This window comes from Epargyreus clarus, unplaced genomic scaffold (assembly GCF_041222505.1).
Source record: "Epargyreus clarus isolate Ecla_fem2 unplaced genomic scaffold, WU_Ecla_fem_2.2 ptg000003l, whole genome shotgun sequence".
Lineage (NCBI taxonomy): Eukaryota > Metazoa > Arthropoda > Insecta > Lepidoptera > Hesperiidae > Epargyreus > Epargyreus clarus.
Genome location: NW_027332211.1, coordinates 12124811 through 12141648, shown reverse-complemented (window position 1 = coordinate 12141648; position 16838 = coordinate 12124811). Strand labels below are relative to the sequence as shown.

Here is a 16838-nt window from a genome sequence, read left to right as displayed (position 1 = left end):
CTTAATAATTACATAAATAACGTATTTTTGCATCATTCGTACTTGATAAATATTTTTATCAAAATAACTAGAATTGAAGTAATTCATTTGGGCGAGAACAAGCATGGTTATATTGGTTATCTTTTTAATTTTTTTGGAGGGCCTTAAGCTATGTATACAATATCAAAATGAGCGGTATTATCGATATTATTATCCGTCACTATTGTAAATACATCGATATTAAAGTCAAAATTTAACGGCAGTATTGTCTGCAAGCCGATATATCGTCGCAACCCTAGGGAAGAGCGATGATTCTGGAGCAGTAACGAATCCCCTGAGGCATGCTCTATCTCCAGAATAAAAGTATCCTCTAGGTGCACAATCTAATGATGGCACCTGAAAATGTTTCTGCGAGGAGCCTCGCCTTTGTTTCCGTATAAATTCAAGAGAGGATTATAGAGGTGCGAGGCTGCTTCGTTACACAGTAGGTAAATATGTACACTGATATAGCAGCCTTAATTTATGTGGTGCTGTGCTGTTTTCATACATTTTGTGAAGCTTTGTTTTGCCTAGGAAATAAACAATGCAATTTTATTTGCATAAAATGGGGACATTTTAGGATGATAATAATTTAAGTTTTGGAATTTGCGCGACTCTTACCTGCTGCAAACGAATTTTTAAATGTTTGTACCAAATACTCCAATAACTAGGGTCTATGATAATCTACAAAAACTTCTCGAAGTTGGGTGGACTATGGTCTTAACCCCACTTAAAATGTAAGGAGACCCATGCCCAGCAGTGGTACGGTAACGGATTGATGACCATTATAATCTTCCCAAAATAACTTGAAGAACAGTTGGCCCTTTAATATAGTTAATTAAACCATGTTCATTTATTTAATTACAAACTCGGATCGTAATAGCATCAACATATTACTAGTTACTTAGTTAATTGGATCTGGTCTTAGTCCCTTTACTAAGTACTGGATTGTTGCCTCATTTTCATGGATTGTGGTAGTCTTAGCTACGTACTCTGATTTAATCCTTATGTTTTAGGTAACGTAGTTTCGTCCGCTTTTGGCCAAACTATTGAAACGAAGATATCACGTTAATGATCTATAAATAATTCCGTTCTTGGAATGTACTTAGTTTTAGATTTGTTATTGAATTGGTAAATTCAAAAAGTTAAATTGAAATTCATACAATTGTTATAATTGATTTAATTAAAATGAAATGTATTATTTTCTACTTCTATTAATATGCAGCCCAAGACGAAATTAAAACTTAAATTAGAACAAGATCATGAATGAATAGAAACAAAGAAAAAACAATTTTAATTAAAACAATTTGAAGGCAAAAACACATGAATAGAAATTAAAATGATAAAATAATAATCATTGCCGTTTTAAAGAAAAACCCCAAAGAGAAGTTGCTGCCGGAACTGGTAATTAAAACGAGTTCCTGGACCATTTTACGGGTTGATGACGTCACCTTCACTAATTGCACCTCATTTAAAAAATACGGTTCCCGCAATTAACCTACATCCATTTGCATTGGTATGTTCTGACATATAACTAGGTACTGAGCTCATTGAGTATCATCGCCTTTGAAATTGCGATGTAAATGAATAAGTTAGCGAGAACTGTCCACAAATTAATAGGAATTGCACTTAAACACATAGATTCTAACTCTATACAAATTAAAAGGCACGAACCTTTTTAATTAGAGAAATAATTTTTACAGTGAAAATTAATTGTAGGCTTTTAATTCCTTTGAACTTTTTTAATATAAAAATGTAGAAACCCGATAATGTAAATCAATTCATTTAGAGAAAAGTACGTAAATTCGTTCGTAAATTATTTAAGACAGTAATATGAAAATTTACAAGCAAATAGATTGCTTTAGCTATAACCTAAAATTTTGGAAATATCTAGGAATATGTCCATTTAGTATCAAATCACCGTTATACAAGTATTACTCAATAATATTTATCATATTTTATACTATTACATATGATGTGTTATGTGCCATAAATTTATATTTTATACCCAGGCATATTGATGATTTTATAGAAGAACTGATATTCTTTTTTACTGAAATAGCAGAAATGTCTAAAGTACTAACTTTTTTCTTTATGAGTGGCAAAATAAAAGATATCCTTAACACTTTGGAGAGTGATATGTTTCAGCCTGAGACTGCTAAAGGGATTAATATAATTGAGCGTGCAAAAACATTCAACATACGTTACTGGAAAATAGTTGGTGCTGTTTCTACGACGTCTTACTTGGTGCATGTGATGTCACCCTTTCTGGCACATTTAATATTAAAAGTTAAACTAATATTACCCATATGCTCTTTCTCTTTCCTCTCTGATAGCGTGAAAGAGAAATTTATTTACCCGTTGTTCTTCTACCAATGCAGTGGAATGCATTTTGTGATGCTCTATAATGTAAATATTGATACATTTTTCTTGGGTTTGATGATATTCTTGATAGCTCAGCTGGAAATCTTGGGAGAAAAATTTACAGTCGTCGCAGATTGTAACGAAATTTTAGAAAATAGATCCCAAACTGATCCGCAAAGAATTGATATGGAACTCATTAAGAAGCTTAATAAAGCTTTCATACACTACGACGAAGTAAGAAAGTAAGTGTAAAATAGTGAAAGATAGTATAAATAAATGTGATACAATTGAAATAATTAAAGTGGTTTTCCTTTGCGAAATTTCAGTTTAAGTGCCTATAGAGTTTTTCATAGGTACTTAGTATTTCATATTTTGTTTCAGATTTTGCAATCTCATACAGGAAGTGTTTTCTGTTACTCTGTTTGTACAATTCAGTATGGCTTCATGCATCATATGTATTTGTTTGGTTAGATTTACGATGGTAAGTTACAATTTTATCTTACAACTAGCCGACCCGGCAAACGTTGTGATGCCATATAAATAAAAAAATGCTAAGGGTGAACAACCCTTATCACTTAGGGGTATGGAAAATAGATAGTAGCCGATTCTCGGACCTACTAAATATGCATGTATAATTTGGTGAAAATCGGTAAAGTCGTTTCGGAGGAGTACGGTAACTAACATTGTGACACGAGAATTTTATATATAAGATACTCCGGTAAAAATAAATTTAACAGTTAGAGGACCTAACTGCACATTAATTTTAAAAACTACTTCGATAAAACTAAATTCATTGCTACCTTTCCATAATGTAACCAACGTTAATTCATTAAATTCGGATTTGGTGGATAGTAATATTTACAAGTCTAAAAATCTAGAATCATATTATACAAGTGTCAATATTAATATTATAGTTTTTATATTGCAGCCAGCTCCGTGGCAATACTACATTTTCTTAACCACATATATGTTCATCATGATCATACAAATAATGGTGCCTTGCTTTTTTGGGGCTCGTATTATGGACAAGGTATTTTCAATATCAAATTTTACCAGCAATAACATCCTAACTGATTTATGACTCTTTAATATTTTACAATGAAATATGAGCTTGAAGATTTATTGTGTGTAGCTACGTAGAAAGTTTGCATACAAGTGGACGGAATGATAGTAAAATAAAATATTTTTGATGTTATTATAACCTGACATTTTGCTTAAACTGAAAACGAAATCTGTTTATAAAATTTGAAGTATTATTAACGTCTAACAAAATATATAAAAGAATAAACCATAATAATTTTCCATTTTAATAATTATACAATGTATTGTTATCGTCGTTAATAAGAAGCTTGGATATTAACGATATCACATTTTTATAACGTTACATTAAAGTAATAAGTGACTCATTTGATACTACAGTTTAAAAACAGATGCGGGTAGGTGAAGTGGGGACGACACCTTGGCGGCGCTCGAATTAACAGAGAGCGACATTCTGGTCGGAGACTTCAGCAAGAGCAGTCGAATAACGGAGATACTTGTGTAGTTATAATACTTCTAATCACTAGTGTGAACTTACTTACGTATAATTGTTATATCGTTACTCTGTACCGTTTATGTGACTATATTATTACATGACTTCAAGACCTACAAGATGAGTTTGATTTCATCAGAAGTGTACAAGAACCAGCTCACAATCATGGACGGCGATTCGTAAGTACGAACATACTTGACACAGGAATAAAAACCGTGAGTTAAAACATTATTATGTCATATGTGAATTCATCTTGGTAGAATAAGTAAAAATGGGGGTAGATAAATGTCGTTGATGTAAGGGAAAACTCATTTGAATTAAGAAAATGGATAGATTGAGACTAGTAATTCAATGAAATGTTAATACCCTCTGAAAATGATATACTTAAATTTTGTGAACAAACTTTACTCTTATCAAATTACTTGTTAACATTGTAAACTGAGGTGTTTACTTCAAAATAAGTGCATTTTCTGTGAAGAAGTGTCTAAAAATAATTTTGCAAGGCAGTTCTTGTGGTAAATCTGTCCATTTGGTTAAATTCTGTGGTGTAAAAAGTAAATCCTAATTGTTCTAAAGTTACACCTACTTTGAAATATATAGAAATACACGTACTTATGAAAATATTTTAAGGATCTTTAATCTTAAATGTCAGGCTTTATAGATATGGGAACCTAATGGTTGTTAATATAGGCTAATGTACGCCAGAAATTGCATACAGGTTAGATTTGAATTTATTTTTGATAACTTTTAATGTTTCAAACGGGGTTTACGTATATGCGTTTGTTTTTATTGTATGGAAGGGACTATGCGGTAGCAACAAACGCAGTTACAGAGTACAGTATACCTACTGGATATAAGTGACACGTTTATTAAGTTGCAAAATTTTGATTATTCATAATTGTACAGAAATGTATAATATCTACGTGGTACATATTTAACTGCCTGCAAAAAAGTATCACGACCACGGTATTGAGTGGCTGAGTGTACCCAGGAGGGAAATGGTAAATGAGTTTAAGGTTTATTGTTTTTTTTTTTTTTTTTTGGATATTAATTGACTATATTTAAAAATAAACTTGCATTCACATCTACATTGTTCACATTTTCATTTTATAAATCAATGAAAGTTTCCTTTTGATTTCATATACTTGATACGTAATTGTTATGAAAGAAGCATACGTACGTTGCCAAATTTAGATTTCCATCAATTCTAGGCGAATTCACGCAGTACTGTGTACTACTGTGTTTTGACTCCCATAAAGTATAAATGCACATTAGTTAATGATCTATAAGAAAACTGAGAAACTTATGCGCAGCGGTCTTTGGAATATTATATATAAAAATATCTCTCTTATCTCCCATTCTACTTCAGACTGACTCACTTATACATAATATTAAATGTCTGTTTTAAATTTAGTATGCAACGTTTCGTTTTGTATTAATATTTCTTTACATCTCGTAATTTTAAATCTTTAAATTTCAATTTGAATTTGACACATTACACGTCCTTTTGGTTTGAAAATTGGGCACTATCAAATACTGGTAAATGAAGTTTGTACCTTAAACGTTGAGACGCTTAGACTATCGATATTATTAATTATGTGAGCCATTTACGAAATGATAAACGGGATCCACTTTGTATGGGATTGAGAATAAATTATTTTAAGTAAAATAATAATAATAATAATAATAAATTGATGCTTTTATAACTTGAGCTTAGTTCTATTTACAAGTTACAGCAATTAAGTTATTATACGTATTAAGTGAGAAACGGTCACTGAAGCCTACATAAATTTAGATAGTCTCTTGTATACCATATTTAAAATGAGTCTTGCCTGCGACTTTGTTCATGTGGAGTCAGAATATAATTTGAATTGCATTTTTAAAACGAGTCTTGCCTGCGACTTTGTTCATGTGGATTCAAAATATAATTTGAATTGCATTTTTAAAACGAGTCTTGCCTGCGACTTTGTTCATGTGGATTCAAAATATAATTTGAATTATACAATGCCCTCTGTCAAGATCACGGAGTACGTTAGTAATTTGGAATTGTCCATTACCTGGTCATGTAATGTTTTTTAAAAAAAAATGTATACTTTTGACATCGACTTCGTAGTTTTGGTTTTAATGCATTTTCAAATATACAAACCGACAGACAATTTTTCTTTTTCAAATATATTCGATGTAAACACGTGAAGATTTCATTCTTATTATATGTATATCATAGCCAAATGAATAATAATGTAATCAAATAAAAGCATAGGTACATTTCGATGGGATTTTCTTATACAATAATTTACTTTTCATATAAATTTCATACGGTTCACAATTGCGTCATGTCTAGGTTTCTCTATAGAAACATCGAGCATCTCCTTGAGAGTGTTGGTTGTAAATGATACATATTATATTAATATAATCTATATAGATATTACGCACTAATATAATTTTTATTACAAACTATATAAAAGTCAGGTGAAGCCGAGGCGTTTGAAATATATATAATAAATATGAATTGTTCGGTAATAAGGTGTATCATAAGATAGTTTGACTAACTGTTTGTTTGGCTGGCTGGTATAAAATCATGATCAACTTTAATAGACCTTTTTCAGGTCATAGAAATTTTAGGTTGTGATTGATAAGGAGCCACATGTTATGTAAAACAGTTATAGTTTTAAATCTGACGATCGTGATGAGACAAAATTAGAATCGGACAAGATTATTAAAATCATGTCATGTCATAGGTATTTCAAAATTTTTAAATAAATCTGACCGTTCAAAGTAGGTAAAAATCGAATTCAAATATTCCGTTACATACATACAGGTCAAGTTAATAAAAGCGTGGCAAAAATAAAAGCGTGTTTAAAAAAAATCTTTTATCAGTTGTAGACACAAATAAGTATAGTTAAATAATGGCCGGTTTCTGAAGTCATTTTTCTTGGTAGGTAGTTTACGAGTGTGTATTCAATAACACTATCCGTTTGATAACTACCTACGGAAAAAAAAATCCGCTTCCGAGGAACTCAATGTAAGACAAGGTCTGTTTAAACTCCGTTTAGATTAACGGACCATTTTAATGTGTTTATTCTTTCCATAACATTATTTGATTTTTTTTTTAAAAAACGACGTTTGCGTAAAGTCTAGCAAATCTTCCTTAGTATAATGCATAACTTTTACAGTAAAATAGCCCAAACTATAACTTCCTTATGGGAATCTTAATTTAAAACTTTTGGTGAAAAAAAAAAGTAGTTAAGCCATACACAATTGACAAGTATGTCGCTGACGTGAACGCATGGGTCCTTTGCTTTGTTAATTAAATTTTGAAATTCATGTAATAGTATGTATTATTATAACTGAATATAAATTCAATTTAATGTAATGAAATTTCTTTCTGACTTTCAAAAGTGGGTTATGTGGCCCTACTTTGAAAGAAATAATTTGAATTTGTGATAAATAACGTAAAAAAATTGGGTTCATACAACTTATACGTGTTATATTGTGTGAAATTCATGGTTAGTTTACCATTATTTAGTCTTTAACTTTGATATCATTCATTTCAAATATTCACGATATATTATTATTTTGATACTGCTTCATCAGTTGATAAAAGACGTACATTGGAAAGGCAACTATTTGTATAAAATAACATTGTAATAATTAAAAGAAGTACTAAGTAGTAATAAAATAATTTTATAATAGTATTTTGAGTCGCACAGATTCATTTAGTGGCCAACTATAGATCTATCTATCTATCAGTATAACAGTTATTGAACAGGTTGTTGAGCATTCCGAAATGGACTAATAAGATAAACGTCGTTATTCTGATGCGTAACTTTATCGAATCAATAGTTGTTGGAGATTTAACTATTGGACTTAGAATCCAGACATAAGTAAAGTGGGCAGCTAGATGTTGTCATTACTGTAGGTGTAGGAAATTTTTTTTAGTTTGATTTTTATTTATCTGTAGTTAAGATGGATTAGTGCAGATGCCTCGAGCAGTGTAATGTTCGCGGGTGTCTCTTGGTGATGCATATGGTTGGGTGTATGTATGTATGTATGTTGGGTGGATGTATTACATTGAGTGAATATTGCATTTTTAGAGTAAATTTGAGTTGAGCACTGGCCGAATGTTATCGTAAACAAGGTATAAAAACTGCGGTGATACATGACTAGAGTGATCCTATATGAACATCACCTAGTTTAAACCGTGTGTTTTATTATTTAACAATGGTCTAATGCATTCGCTTCAATACCTGTCGCGCATATGACATTTATGTAAAGAGTCCTTATGAACTATGCCTGCAACAGAAATCCGTGGTGAACACTGTTGGGGCAGATTTATAACCTAGGTGATACACAACTAGTGTGATTCTATATGAACATCACCTAGTTTAAGCCTTGGTTCGGATCAACAGTTCGGGCTTTTTACATGCGAGTCGGTATTGCAAGAAAATGCGTAGAGTTTAAGCCATGTTTTTGATAAACAGTTCGGGCCTCTTACGTGCGAGTCGGTATTACAAGAAAATGTGTAACTCTTCTGGACTTAGGCATTAAACAACTGGTTTTCTTTTGCAGCTCTTGCATCAGACCATACACGATCGAGGACGAACGTGTGAGCAGGACGGCCGAATGTTATCGTCGTTAATAAGAAGCTTGGATATTAACGATATCACATTTTTATAACGTTACATTAAAGTAATAAGTGACTCATTTGATACTACAGTTTAAAAACAGATGCGGGTAGGTGAAGTGGGGACGACACCTTGGCGGCGCTCGAATTAACAGAGAGCGACATTCTGGTCGGAGACTTCAGCAAGAGCAGTCGAATAACGGAGATACTTGTGTAGTTATAATACTTCTAATCACTAGTGTGAACTTACTTACGTATAATTGTTATATCGTTACTCTGTACCGTTTATGTGACTATATTATTACATGACTTCAAGACCTACAAGATGAGTTTGATTTCAGTATTCTCATTGTATTCTTGGAATCGCGAACATTTTTGAAATACCCTACTATTGTATGTTTATATTTTCTATTATTTTTCAGAGTTGCTTATTATCCCAAGCAATATATACTTGTGATTGGATACCAAGATCGAAGCAGTTTAAAAGCAGTATGAGATTTTTCGTGGAACATGCTAATCAACCGCTCACCATCATCGGCTGGAAGATGTTTCCGCTCTCACTCATCACTTTTACTTCTGTAAGTACCTGCAGTACCTATACCATGCACATACATATTTCTATTATATTTTAATACGATTTCGTATCTGTAGGTATTTTATATTCGTACCAACATGAAATAACTTATTGTCATAATAGTCGCCATAAATCGCCAATTAAATTTTTGACGATACAAAGCTTAAACATATTATTATTGCTGCACTACTACAGCTTCACATATTCAGAAAGATAAAACTATCCCAAGACCAAACAATTCTATGCCTTCAATAATGTATAATTTACCTCCAATGGAATGCAACCACATTCAATGCACTCCAGTTATATTGTATTGACTTCACCATTCTTATCAGATATTGTTATGTCAATTTAACCTCAGTGTTCACTTTCTTTCTATTACAGATAATGAATTCTGCATATTCATTCTTCACTTTGCTTCGACATATGCAGTCTAGATAAATTAAGTTAAATTTTTTTAAAGACATATTTCTGTAGTCATTCACTCAACTGCTTATGGCTTAGTTTCCACCTCTTCTCAATTTAATACTCAACGCCTTGCGTCGTTAACATCAACGCTATTATTCGAAATAATTAGTTCCTCAAGCACCATTAATGCTCTAAATATTAAGAGAAAACAAAATACAATGTCAATTGCTGTGTATACATTGTTATATCGTACACGTTTCCAATTTCTGTCTCTAATGTGAATAAATCAATCAGAGGATAATTTAAATTTATACCAATTAAAATTTGTTCAGACTATAATAACTATAACCTCCATGAAATTAACGAATTTCATTTGAAATCTATTGAGTCTTTGCTAATTCAATTTATGCGCTGGAGTAGGCGAATCTGTATCCTCTATTCCTTATGTTTTATTCGATCGTTACTTGCAAAGACTAGAATTTGTAATATGTTGCTCGTAATTACTCGTATGTACATTATGGGAATTATATTCGAATTACAACTGCCAATAAAGGCATTTATTTGCTGCTGAAGATGACACCAGCGATGCAAGTCCATGCACCAGATTTTACGAGTAAAATTAAAGGTGAGTTTGCATTTGTTAATATATTAAATTACTTTGTATTTGTATAAATAATGTTACTTTGTAAGAGGTAATACATATTCATACAAGTGCAGATCAAACCAATGAACATGCGTTTTTGTGTGTATGCACAACACACCATATAGCTGTGATTGTGTGTGCTTGTACATACGAGTACGTGCCAATTTTGGCAATTTATTTATAAACTAGCTGACCCGGCAAACGTTGTGTTGCCTTATAAATAAAAAAAAATTAAGGGTGAACAACCCTTATCACTCAGGGGTATGATTTCTATGATTCTTTTGTATGTAATAGTTAATACTGTTAACTTTTTTAATTAGGGATGACTGAGAGTGTTATAAACGTAGGAGTAGACAAATATAATCAGAAAGCTTTGAACTGCTAAGCTATCGGGAGTTACACGTGTTATTGTGAGTCAACCATAAAAGATAGACATATGCTGTCGTGGGATAAGTTTTATATAATTTTAAGGAGAACATTTCCGTCATACATGATTTCTGTGTAGCTTTAACCATTTAGGTTGCACACGCGACGGAAGCTAAAAAAATGGAGTAACTTCTCCCGTTTTCCCAACATTTCCCTTCACTGCTCTGTTCCTACTGATTGTAGCGTGATTAAAAGTGTACTATAACCAGCTCAGGGGTATGAAAAATAATTGCACCAACTTTCGTTAAAATCCATCGAGTAGTTTTTGTTTCTATAGCGGTTATACATACAGACAGACAGACAGACAAAAATTTTACTGATTGCATTTTTGGCATCAGTATCGATCCCTAATCACCCCCCGATAGTTATTTTGGAAATATATTTCATGTACAGAATTGACCTCTCTACAGATTTATTATAAGTATAGATTTCCGACAGTTATTTAAGTTTACTATATTTTCCTTTTTTTATTATTCACAAAAAGAATATTGAAACAAAAATATTTGCGATTCAAGGGAATTATTGCAAAGTAGATACCAATAAATAGTTGGATCAAAGGTAATGACTAGTACTACAAAGGATAAATGAATAGAGACAATTTCAAGTAATTCGTTACTGACATAATGCAAAACATAACAAGTAAAGCAAAACTTATTATATTTATTTTATTTACAGTATCAAGTACGAGTAGATTATTACTTTCGACCGCATATCCAAAAAAAACTTATTAAAAATTTTCATCCTGTTTGTATAGATTTTTGTACAAATGTATTTTTGTATACATTTTTTAAATAATAAGAGTAGTAACTGCTGCTATAATTCTCAATATTTTTTTTAAATTTCATAATGTTGATAATCACTATAGTTATCTTCATTATTTGATGTTATTTTCCTTATCAAATTATTTACAAAATCTGCAAGTTTGAAACGTTCAGAAAACATTAACAAACAATGAACATTAACAAGAAATTCTTCATGGCAATTTTTTACATGATACTATCTTGTCACATTATCGCCTAGGAAGTGGTATGAAAATGAATAATTTAACACAAGCTGTTTTCAAATTACTGCAAATTGCACTTTAACACCACGGGTCTTCAAATTAAAAAATACCTTCGCTTTAATAATATCAAAAATGTTTCTACTATCGAAGTATAATAAGCCGTATTCAATATCTTTGTGCCCGTTTCATATAAAAGCCTGAATTGACGTAGTATTCGTCATTTTCCAAAAGATTTTGTCATAACCAAATTTTTATATCAGCCATCAAAATGAAAAGTTACAAGCAAATTGATTGCTTCAGCAAGAACCTAAAATTTTGGAAATTCCTTGGAATTTACCCACTGGATATAAATTGGCCACTTTATTCGTATTACTCTACATTTTTTGTTCTCTTTTTTACTGTCACATACGATGTGGTGTGCACAGTAAATCTGTACTTTTTGCCGAAACATATTGATGATTACATAGAAGAGCTGATATTTTATTTTACTGAACTAGCAGCGATGTCTAAAGTGTTAACATTTGTATTTATGGGTAAAAAAATAAAAACAATCCTTGAGATTCTAGAAAGCGATATGTTTCAACCGGAAACTCCTGAAGAAAGGAAGATCATTGTTAACACAAAGATATTTTACGTGCGATATTGGAAAATATTTGGAGTTGTTGCAGCGACGTCCAATTTGGTGCATATAATTTCGCCTTTCCTGACACATTTAATACTAAAAGTTGAACTGATTTTGCCTATATGCAGCTACTCATTCCTTTCGGATGACGTAAGAGAAGCGTTTCTTTACCCACTATATTTTTATCAATGCATCGGCATGCATTTCATTATGCTGTATGATGTAAATATTGACACATTCATATTGGGATTGATGGTTTTTATAATAGCTCAATTGGAAATCTTAAAAGAAAAATTGACGAATATTACACCACATTTCAATGATGAAGCGAAACAGTCTGTTAATATCAATAAACCACAACGTGATGAAATGTTTTTGTTGAAACTGAATAAAGCTGTTATACATTACCATGAAGTAACAAAGTAAGTTCATTCATAAAATAACGCCACACGGGTGTAAAATATATAGCTTAAATATTTGTCTTTTGTCCTTTGGTAAAGATCTCATCAACATAACATTTCTTTAATTCATCTAAACTTATAAGTTTGTGTGTATATTTCTTAGTAAGTATACATGTTACTTAACCAAAATCTTGAAATTTGACATATTATTAAATTAAACATTGATAAAATACTATGTACGTTCACTTTAAAGAGCATCTCGAACGGTGTAGTAACTATACGTTTAGATCAATAACAAATATTATTAATAGCTTTTTTTAAAGTTGGTGTATTCTAGCATAATATCCCGAGTAATTTTGTATTTAATTAAGAACATTACTCGGAAAGTAAATAATTTGACACGATTGCTTCTAAATTACCACAAATTGCACTTGAACACTACGGGTATAGACAATGAAAGCCACCTTCCTTCTAATTAAAAAAAAATACATGTCCATTATATCGAAAGCTAATAATATCCCTTTTATTCCTTTGTCTGATCCTCGTATAAAAAGCACTTCCTTCGTATACTACTTATCATATTCAAAAGCAAGAATAAAACTTTTGTGAGTCAGCAGTCCACAATGAAGATTTACAAGCAAATTGATTGTTTTAGGAGAAACCTAAAATTTTGGAAATTCTTAGGAATCTATCCACTAGATATAGATTGGCCATTTTACTCATATTACTCCTTCTTCTTCATTCTATTATTTTCTATAACATACAATGTGATATTCACTATAAATTTGTACTTCTTGCCGAGACATATTGATAATTTCATTGAAGAACTAATATTTTATTTCACTGTATTAGCAGCGATGTCCAAAGTGTTAACATTTGTATTCATGAGTGATAAAATAAAAGATCTCCTTAACATCTTAGAGAGCGATATGTTTCAGCCTGAAACTGTTAAAGCAACCAAAATTATTGATAGCGCCAAAGCATTCAACAAGCGATATTGGCAGATTTATATGGGAGTTTCAGCAACGTCAAACGTGGTGCACGTGATGTCACCATTTTTAACGCATTTAATATTAAAAGTTGAGCTAATTTTGCCAATATGCAGTTATTCTTTTCTATCGGATGACGTTAAGGAAACCTTTATTTACCCATTATATTTTTACCAATGTATTGGTATGCACTTTATCATGCTCTACAATGTAAATATAGATTCCTTCATCTTGGGCCTAATGATTTTGATAATAGCACAGTTAGAAGTCTTAGAAGAAAAAATGTCAGATATCACAGCTGATTTTGAAGATGAAATAGATTTTACTTCTCGTACAAAAAAATTGGCAAATGAAAAACTGAATTTAAAACTTAATAAAGCTCTTATACATTATGATCAGGTGACACAGTAAGTAAATTGGTAAAGTAATAACGGGCACTAAAATTGAAAATAACAAAATAAAACCAAATATCGGAATGCGGCCAATCGTGACACTGAATATTCATTTTCCAGAAACTATTTATTTTGTTGTACCATACATAAATCGTTGTGTTCCAGATTTTGCTGCCTCGTAGAGGAAGTGTTTTCTATTAGTCTATTTGCACAGTTCGGTATGGCGTCCGGCATCATATGCATTTGCTTGTTTAGATTTACGATGGTAAGTTTGTATCGTGTTATTCAAGTTATGTATATGCTAAAGTATTTTTACAATAATTTTTACAATAATGTAATTTGTCTGAATTAATTTTAATTTATTTAGGTAACACAAAACCAATATTGGTCATACAATTTTTGTATTTATGATTTTTTTCTTTTAACTCATAATAGCCTGCGCCGTGGCAATACTACATTTTTCTCGCTACATATATAACCGTGATGGTCGTTCAGATAATGGTGCCTAGCTGGTTTGGAACTCGTATCATGGAAAAGGTATTTTACTATACGTTTATTTTTTAAATGAAAATGTATAGCAATGATCAAGAAACATTACCTGTACAAATCACTTAAACTAGTTATGCCGATTCCAAAACAATTATTATAGGGGTATGTATGCACACAAGTACCTTTGTACCTATATACCATTGGTTCCAGAGTTGCGCCTTATCCCACGCTATCTACAGCTGCGACTGGACGCCGAGATCAAAAGAGTTTAAGAGTAGCATGCGATTGTTCGTTGAACGCGCAAATCGACCTCTTTCCATCACTGGGTGGAAGATGTTCCCGCTTTCCCTCACCACATTCACTTCTGTTAGTATAATTTCAATTTATTATTTTATGTAAAATTATCTTGTTTTATGTTGTATAGAATGGTATTTAGCCACTCCCATTCATAGAAATCTGTAATCATCCCCAGGTAAGTGACTCTTTTACCACAACCTCCAAATCGCAAACCAGCAGCGCTTAACACTCGTGATGTAAGGTAGAAATAGATTCTCCACTACCACTAAAAATAAATACCGTCATATATAAGTAAATACTTTAGGTTCATAATGTCTTGTCATTAAACTCTTATAGCTTTCTGCGTTTATAGCGCTTAAATATTATTCGCTTCTACGATGTGGGTGTTTGTATATGTATTAATTATTATCTATCTGAAAGTAATATTCAAAAGTCACATTAACAATGTCATAAATATCATATTAATCTTGTTTGAGAGACTCTCAGAACAATTACTAGCATGTTCTGAGGAGAGACTATGATCACAGATCATATAAATATTTAAGAAGATTGAGAAAATATTAAAAAATAAACCTCTTTTTCCGTATTCTTGTGAGACCCCTTCATTTAATATCCATTTTATGGGGGTGCTCAAAAATAAATGGTACGCCATGTAACGTAATCCAGTACCAAAGCATCCAATGCAAGATTTGCTTAGTTAATTTATTTGAAGATTTTTAGAATTAAACGGATAGATATAACATGTATAGTTTATAAAATTGGATATTTATTATTAAAACAGATGTTACTTTAACAAATTTACTTACATGTCATTACAAATACTCAAATTTATAAATTTAATTTATTCTTAAACAGCGTACCAGGATACCTTGGCAGTCATAATTTTTTAAGTTACTTTTATTCCGAAATTATTAAATAAACGTATATAATTAAATACATTATTATATTATAAGGAGTATCTATACTTCCACCATTACTTTTCTAATAGTTACAATTTTCTTTTTCTTTCTCATTACATGATATACATAACTCATACATAAAAAGGCATTCTCCTGAATGCCTTTTTATGTACTCTAAGAATAATTCGGCTATGATCCTTCATAGCCGAATTATTCTTAAAGTTTCAAACTTTGTAACTTCTTTACGAGAAAGGTTAGCAAGTTGAATTCAATAAATTGCCCGATGCACTTCGAAAGGCCAATTACTTTGATACTGTTGTGATGAAATCCGATTTACTTATTTTGCACGATTTAATTATTGTCCACCAATCTGTACTTGGTCAGCGCGGAGCATCGCGTAGGCCCCTTTCATTCTGAGAGAAGACCTATGCCCAGCAGTGTACTTAATATTTTAAGGGAAACAAACAGAGAAAAAGTTATGTTCATAATATAATATCATTATTTTCTTTCCCTTTCAGATAATGAACTCTGCGTATTCATTTTACACTTTGCTTCGACATATGCAATCCAGATAAATAATAAATTACTGAATTTGCATCTCTATTTTTAATTGAATTAAAAAGTTCTAGAAATAAATATTCAATTCAGCGATATTTTATAAGCTTAGAAAGTATGTACGCGCTTTATAACTTTTGAAAGGCACATGAATCAATAAAGATTAAAATAAGTGTGGAGAAAAGTTTTGCTTTTTATTTCAAATGTTTCTTATAAAAACTAAAATAACTTTAACAACTCTGTAAGCGCGTGAAGAAATCTTGCAAGAATCGAACACATTATAACAAATTCTTTACGAATTAAATCGTCGTTATAAATGCAGAGCTATTTCGAAAATAATTTTCGAACTTCGTTAGTAACTGTTAATCTACACCCATTTTCAAAACTCTAACGTAAAAAGGTTTCGGGGGAATATAATTATACACGCAGTTGCAGTTTAAGTATAAATGTAAAAAAATATTTCTATAGTTCCATATTTTCTAAAGTATTAAATGAAAATCGAGATTTTAACGCTTTACATTTACGTCTTGAGATATTTAAACAGTGTCGTCTTTTATCAATCAACCTCCGTACTTAACTTATTGCGACGTGTTACTTTGTTCG

The 16838-nt window shown here is 31.3% G+C and overlaps 3 protein-coding genes across 3 annotated transcripts; all 3 read left to right on the top strand.

The window, feature by feature from the left end:
- The first annotated feature begins 1851 nt into the window (after positions 1-1851).
- On the top strand, positions 1852-9689 carry LOC140754348 (odorant receptor 59a-like). Its single transcript, XM_073089349.1, has 5 exons — positions 1852-2624; positions 2764-2863; positions 3311-3412; positions 8960-9115; positions 9496-9689. The coding sequence occupies exons 1-5, from the start codon at positions 1852-1854 to the stop codon at positions 9550-9552; spliced, it is 1188 nt and encodes a 395-aa protein (XP_072945450.1). The 3' UTR covers positions 9553-9689.
- Positions 9690-12374: 2685 nt separating this feature from the next.
- On the top strand, positions 12375-16324 carry LOC140749011 (odorant receptor 67c-like). Its single transcript, XM_073082014.1, has 5 exons — positions 12375-12635; positions 14161-14260; positions 14431-14532; positions 14695-14850; positions 16199-16324. Exons 1-5 carry the CDS (start codon positions 12412-12414, stop codon positions 16253-16255), a joined length of 639 nt encoding a protein of 212 aa, XP_072938115.1. The 5' UTR covers positions 12375-12411; the 3' UTR covers positions 16256-16324.
- LOC140749001 (uncharacterized) lies at positions 13221-14040 on the top strand. Its single transcript, XM_073082003.1, has one exon. The coding sequence runs from the start codon at positions 13238-13240 to the stop codon at positions 14012-14014; it is 777 nt and encodes a 258-aa protein (XP_072938104.1). The 5' UTR covers positions 13221-13237; the 3' UTR covers positions 14015-14040.
- Positions 16325-16838: the final 514 nt, after the last annotated feature.